At 26.3% G+C, this 7,144-nt stretch overlaps 1 protein-coding gene across 1 annotated transcript; it reads right to left on the minus strand.

Annotated features, from left to right (window-relative positions):
• Positions 1-1,387: 1,387 nt before the first annotated feature.
• LOC127289167 (protein spaetzle 5) lies at positions 1,388-7,144 on the minus strand. The gene is made up of 6 exons (XM_051316962.1): positions 6,705-7,144; positions 5,848-6,005; positions 2,981-3,070; positions 2,454-2,759; positions 2,117-2,371; positions 1,388-1,787 (listed from the first exon to the last, which is right to left on the minus strand). Exons 1-6 carry the CDS (start codon positions 6,735-6,737, stop codon positions 1,616-1,618), a joined length of 1,014 nt encoding a protein of 337 aa, XP_051172919.1. The 5' UTR covers positions 6,738-7,144; the 3' UTR covers positions 1,388-1,615.

Genomic DNA, 7,144 nt, shown 5'->3' on the forward strand with positions numbered 1-7,144 from the left:
TTATAATAATACTTTGCTGCACACAGTACTCTGGCTAACGTGCGACTGAAATCATACCTTAAAGAATTCCTTCGCATACCTGAAGTTTTCGTAGGATGATCAAATGTCGTACGACAAAAATCGGACAGTGTGTAAAGCTCGTTCGTCCGACAAAAAATCGTCCGACTTTTTGTCGTCCGACACAAATCGGATAGTGTGCAACGTGCCTAACGGAGGTGCGTGAGGAGTGAGAGAGAGAAAGAGAGGGTAGGATGAGTGGGTGGTGGGGAGGCGAAGGATTTTAAGGGTGGAAAAAAGGTGATCGGCGCGTGAAGAGACGAGAATAGGGTTGCGTTTGCTTCGATGCGTAAAAGTGCGTGATACTCGCACGTGCCTGACCTCTTGCATCAAGACATCCACTCCCTCATCCCCCCTCCCTGTTTTATCCCCCTACATCCACTCTTCCTCTATATAGCCCATTTTCTTTCCGTCAGTACAGAATTTTTTACTATCCCCCACCTTTTCTTCTCTCTCTCTCTCTCTCTCTCTCTCTCTCTCTCTCTCTCCCAATTTCTCTCGCCACCCCTTTTTTTAATACCCACCTTTTTCTGCGTCATTTTTTTTTCATTCCCCTCATCATGCTTGCAAAATTGAGATCCTTTATTATTTCATGCTTGAGAACATTTTTCCGCGTTCCAATGAAATTCCAAAAATGATGATATAACAAAATTCGTGAATCGAGGAAAAAAATATTGTGAGTCAATTCAATTTTAAGGGGGGGGGAGGAGGAAGGTGATAAATTGTTTTGTTTTTTTTCACAATTTAACGAAATAATTAGTTTAATTTTTATTTATAAATTTTTAATGTAATATTTAAATTATTAATTTATTTTTTGTTACTTACTATATTAATGCAATTTTTTATTGCATTATAGTTTTTAATAATAATTCATTTTTAAAAATAATTTTCACTTTAATTCATTTATAAAATTTTTCAAAATGATATAGAAAAATTATTTTAAAGTAATCATTTATAAAAAATATATTTAAAAAAAAGATTTAGAAACATTATTTTAAAATAAGATTTAGAAAAATTATTTTAAAGAAATCATTTTTAAAAAATTGTTTAAAAAAATTATTTAGAAAAATTATTTTGTAAAAAAAAATAGTTTAATATTAAATTAACACTAAAAATATAATAATATGAATGTAATACTCAAAATTTAGCAATTGAATTTAATATGAAAATTCAAACGAGTACATAGTGACATCTACCTTTTATGTGAAGAACTTTTTTCCTTACAGTTACCTGATAAGGAAGGAATTTAGGTAGAAAAGAAAATATTTTTTTTCAATTCAAAAAAAATCTACAAATTTATTTTTTTTATATATATTACATAAATCTAGCTTAGAAATTACAATTTCTTAAATTATTCTATTTCTTAGTCAGCCTATCACAGCTTTTTCTTTACTTATTCTATAAAAATAAAAAAAATTCCTGTAGGTAAAGTTTAAAATCAACAATTTTTGAAAAAAAAAAAAAAAATTGGCACGGTGTAAAAAATTTATGATTTTAAAATTTCTTATAATAATAAAATTGAAAACATGACATAAACAGCCCTGTAAAAAATAATTATTCAAAATTCCGCCATAATTTGACACATGCAACCATGTGGAAACCAAAAAATATCCGTATATAAACGATCACCGCTTCCCTCGAGTGCAACGAGTCTTTTTTGCACATATTGTTGCGTACATCTGCTCGTGTAACCAATTGGAAGTGTACATAATTCGTTACACATTTCGGTTCTGAAACAATTTCATTTTCTACTTTTTTTTTTTAATGTAAAGTTTTTTTTTCCTTCTTCGAAATAAGCGCTCGAATAGTTAACAAAAGTGAGCGTGCGCAGTAGATCTATTTTCTTTGTGGTTATACTCAAATAAAGATTTACCGCGCATGCTCACAAGTTTGGCGCCAAATTTAAATTTGCCACTAAACTAATTGAACTAAAAACTTTGATAATAAACAGATAATACAAAAATTAAAGTAATAATTGACAGCAATAATGGAAAATAATTTTAAAAAAATGGAAAATTAAATAAATATATATTTTTTTTGAAATTTTTTTTCAACTTACTCGCAGACTTCACTTCTGATAATTTGTGAATGTTTTTTTGTTATTTCCTCAGTATTAACAATGTACATCCAATTTCCCTGATTATTAAGCGCTGCACGTGGATAAACAAATTTTGTCATTGTTGGACAAATTGAAATTGCATTACTATTTTGTCGTTTTGTGCGTTCTCCTCTTTTTTTACTATTGACAAATTCTAATAGTGGATTTTTACGATTTGTTCGTAATGATAAACCCACGTCATTTTCACGTGTAAATCTATAAAAAAAAAAGAAATTATATTTTTCTTAGAGAATAAAAAAAAAAAATATAAATTTTTCTTTGCAAAATTAAAAATTACCTATTTATCCAAAAACTTTGACTTAAATTTTGTGGATCAAGAGGCTGATAATATTTATTCGGTGAGACATCAGATTTTTGGCGAAATTGTTGTTGATTTTGATGATGATGATAATTTCCAATAATTGAAGATGAGGGGAGTATAAAAGGACTTCTATTTGTTTGATAAGTTGAATTAAATGGTGTTCCATAAACCAATTCTGGTTGACGAAATTGATGGTTCGTTAGTAATGGCAAATTTTGTGAAAAACTTTGAGGCGCCTTTGGTTTATTGTATTCGTATCCTTGATTATAATTTGGAACTTGCCTTTAAAATTAGAAATTACAAATTATTATTAAAATATAAATTTAAAAAAATAAACAAATTATTAAAAATTAAAATTTAAAAAATTCAAAAGAAACAAAAAATCAAAAGTAGGGGAAGTACAGAAGAAAATAAAAAATTGGGAGAAAAAATAGATTATAAAAGAATGACTATAATTAATTAATATATGTAAATGGAATATTAATTAATATTATTATACAAACCTATTGGAGTTGAAATCATCAGGTGATTCATTCTTAAGAATGGTTTTGAAATCAAATGTACATTTTTCGACGAGAAAATTTATAAGTTGCCTGTTGGAAAATAAAAAAAAAAATTTTTAATTAATTAAAAAAATTAAAAAAAAAAAAATGGCGAATTTAGAAAGCGAATATATATTTTTTTATTATGTAATATATTATATATATATAGTCAATAATGAAAGTAGTGTGTTGTTATTATAAGAGATCAAACATGGTCACGACAATAATTATTATACAGACACTTTAACCGAAACCTATTATCTTCATTTCATCACCACGTGTCAATTGAAATTTTTTTTTTTATTTTTTTAACACATATATTATTAAATAGAAACATTATTCAATTTACATAATTTTCATTCTTAATAGGAAAAAGAAAAGAAATCACAATAAATAAATAGATAGATAAAAATAATAAGAAATTTAAATTTATTAAATTTAATAGAAAAAGAAAAAAAAATTTTCATAAAACGCACGACAATCGACTGTCGTCGAACTGAAACCATAAAGTATAAAAAAGGTACGCAATAAAGTAGAAAAAAAAAGTGTTGCCAAGATTTGAAAATTGGTGCCGGTCCTAAAAAAACTTTCACCAACGTGGTGCGCGTTTATTATAGGAATACGTGAGCTAGAAAATGTTCGAATATGTTTAATTCATATGGCCCACACAAATCTCTTTTTATATACAATTTCTTTCTTCGTATTTCAGTATATGTTTACTTTTTTTTTTTTTTTACTTGAGAAAATATTCTCGCAACAACAAAAAATTCTGTCAATTAGAAAAAAAAAATTAAAATTTTCTAAAAATTAAAAAAAAACATTTTAATTAGAAAATGTTTACAAATTACTTTAAAATTTGCTTCATAAAGAGATATACCATTTTTTGGGGGTGAATCTATTCGAGACAATTTTTTTGTTAGGAAAACAATTTTTTTGACACAAAAAAGTTTTTATTTATTTTTTTTTTTTTTTTAGCTTTGACCTGAATCAAAAATTATGACCTTCAGGGGAAGCAAAATTCCAAGGTCTCTAACGGAGCAAATTTATAATTATTTGCAAACTTGGGGCATGACCGACTGAAGGCCATGGTCATGGCACATGTTCAAAGGTCGTTTTTCTAGTTTTTTATGTAACGGTTATCCAGTTCTTTTTAATCGATTGATTGATCGCGTATGTAAAGGACTACTGAATACACACAAGAGAAAAAAAAGAAATCCCAAAAAAAAAAAAAAAACCAATAAATCATTTCCTTTTTATCTTTTACATATAGTAGATTGAATAAAAAAAAACCATTGAGAGATGGAATTTTTTGAAAAAAGAGCGGATAAAAATTAAAAAAATTTTTTTTTTTGAGTTAGTCAAATTTTTGACAATATTAATCACTTTTTACTGCATTTATCTTTTTTAGGCTATATATAAAAAAAGAATACAAATGATTATTCAATTATATAGTCAAAAATTTTGACTATTTTTTTTTTAATTTTACTACTACTAATAGCGTTAGTAAAAAATATTACTACCGTATAGTACAAATTTGACTATATTTTTTACTAGTGCAATGAAAGCAGTGTCAAATTTTTAAAAATAGTCAAATGTGACTACTTTCTTTATATAGTAAAAAGCGAGGTAAAAAATTTAATTATACTTTTATTGCACAGTAATAACAAAATATTGGTAGTAAAATTTGACTACTATCATCACAGTATAGTAAAAAATGCACGGAAAAAAAGAAAAAGTAATTTTTACTACTTTCATAGTAAAATGGGATCTGTCCGAAGTTTCTGCGCATCTATGGCAACTTTTACTCCAAAAATAGTAAAATTTGCTCCAGAAATAGTAAAATTTACTCCAGAAATAGTAAAAATTATTACAAAAATAGTAAATTTTACTATTTTTTGAGTAAAAGTTGCCAGAGATGCGCAGAAACTTCGGACAGGTCCAATTTTAATATGAAAGTAGTAAAAATTACTTTTTCTTTTTTTCCGTGTACTATTGCGTTAGTACATCTTTGACTATGTATCAATCATAATTGTAGTACAAAATTTGACTATTTTTATTATATAGCAAAAATTTTGATTATTTTCCTTCTTTGTAAAAATTTAATTTCTAAATTATACAGAAAACAATAAAATTATTCTAAAAATATAATACAGTAGATCCAACAAAAAAGTGAATTAAAAAAAATTTTTTTTGTCAATTTCCATAATATGTCTTGCAATAAATTTATATTACTTGCACTGTACTGAAATCTTGATAAGAAACTATTCGATGCAAACTTCCTGATTCACTACATATATATATATATATATATATATATATATATATATATATATATATATATACTATATGGTTTTGAATTCTATTCTACTATACATATATACATATATATATAAACCATTGCATCTCGTATAAATGTAACCAGTTTGAGAGAGATCAGATCGAAATCATTTCTCGTAAAGCTGAGAAAAAAAAGTTAAACCATCTTTCAAAAGAGGGTATTGAGGGGTAAAGAGGGGGGAGGGGGTAAATATAAATAATCCTTTATAATAATCTTCCATATATAAAAGAGACTCGCGAGGTTATCTTGATAAAAGACATATATACACAATGTTGCATTACACGAACCTGTCAAGAATAATGCAGAACAAAAGAAAAGAGAGAAGGGAGGGGGGGGGGGCAGAAAAAAGAAGTCTTGTGTTGAAAGATACGAATTTGATTAAAAATTTATATCTGATTTTGTAAGTCCCCCAATTTTTACTATTTGAAATATATTTCTAAAAATAAAAAAAAAAATAGGATAAATTTTGAATTTTTTTTTTTTTTTTTACTGTGGATAGTGGTCCAAAACTTCGCAAAATGTTTGACCCGGTTGTGCGCAATGTGGAGTATTTCCTGGGGCAGCGGGAAGAAATGGTTCATAAATTGGTGGTCCCAAGGGACAACCATAATCTGAACATCCTTCACATTCAATATTTAGCACCATCACCTGTAAAAAAGAAATTTTTTTTTTTGACAATTTAAAAGGCTTTTTGTAAATTCATTAAGTAGAAAGTACTCTTTGAAATTAAATAATAAAATGCAAAAAAAAATTACGTTCCTTTATTTAATTTATTTTCCATTTGAATTTTTTTTTACTAAGCTATGTTTAATTGAAAAGAAATTAAATAATCATTTTAATTTTTTTACTATTTCTCTCTCTTTTTTCTATAAAAAAAATTTAATGCCCAGAATGACATACAGGTTAGACTATTAAGAGACTGCCCATTGAATAAGCCATCATCATTTATTCTAGTGGGATTAAAGGTACTTTCACGACGTGCTGTCAATTTTAAATCTTCATGATTTTACGATTAAATCAGTCTTAGATTTAACAAAGTCAAATAAGAGAAATCATCATGAATTAATATATGTCCTTATTTCGGAGGGGGATTATTTTTCATTAAAAATTTTTATTATAAAAAAATTAGAATCAAAAAAATTTGTATTAATTTTTTTTTAACTTATCAAAAATTTTTCTTGTCTATCGAATTTTTTTTCAATTTTTTAAAATTGTTTATATTTTTTTATTTTTATTACATTTTATAATTATATAAATATTAAAATTAGTTAAGTGGATGTTAATTATAATGTTGCCATTATTAGTATTATTATTTTGATTATTAAAAATGTTTTAATAAAAACTCACCGTTAATATAAAACTAGTAAATGGAACAAACATCTTAGAAATCGCATTCAGGCTTCTGAGTCTGTCAGCATAAAAAAATAGAAAAAAAAAAATGCTAAACAATCACTGTTAATTATAAAATGTCCCACGCTCCCAAGGAGAGTTAGGTTCAAATTCTCCGGTAAGAAATTAAACATCCACTTATAGAGGTCTTTAACTTACTATATCGCGCATAAAAAAAATTGTTATAAAAACTAATTTTCTATTTAAAATACAATAATAAAAAAAAAATTATTTTCTTTTTAAACGTAATTGAATTTTAAAAATATTTTTAAAAATTGATATACTATTTTTGATTCACGCACGTGTTTTATATTGTATCGAAATTTTTTTTTTAAGGCAAACTTTTTGGCAGACGTTGCCAGATCCCGGGTCCGAAACGATTTGCAACAAGACGACTT

The sequence above is a fragment of the Leptopilina boulardi genome, unplaced genomic scaffold (assembly GCF_019393585.1).
Source record: "Leptopilina boulardi isolate dan_hultmark-lab unplaced genomic scaffold, ZJU_Lbou_2.1 LbouV2_4, whole genome shotgun sequence".
In the NCBI taxonomy this organism is placed as follows: domain Eukaryota; kingdom Metazoa; phylum Arthropoda; class Insecta; order Hymenoptera; family Figitidae; genus Leptopilina; species Leptopilina boulardi.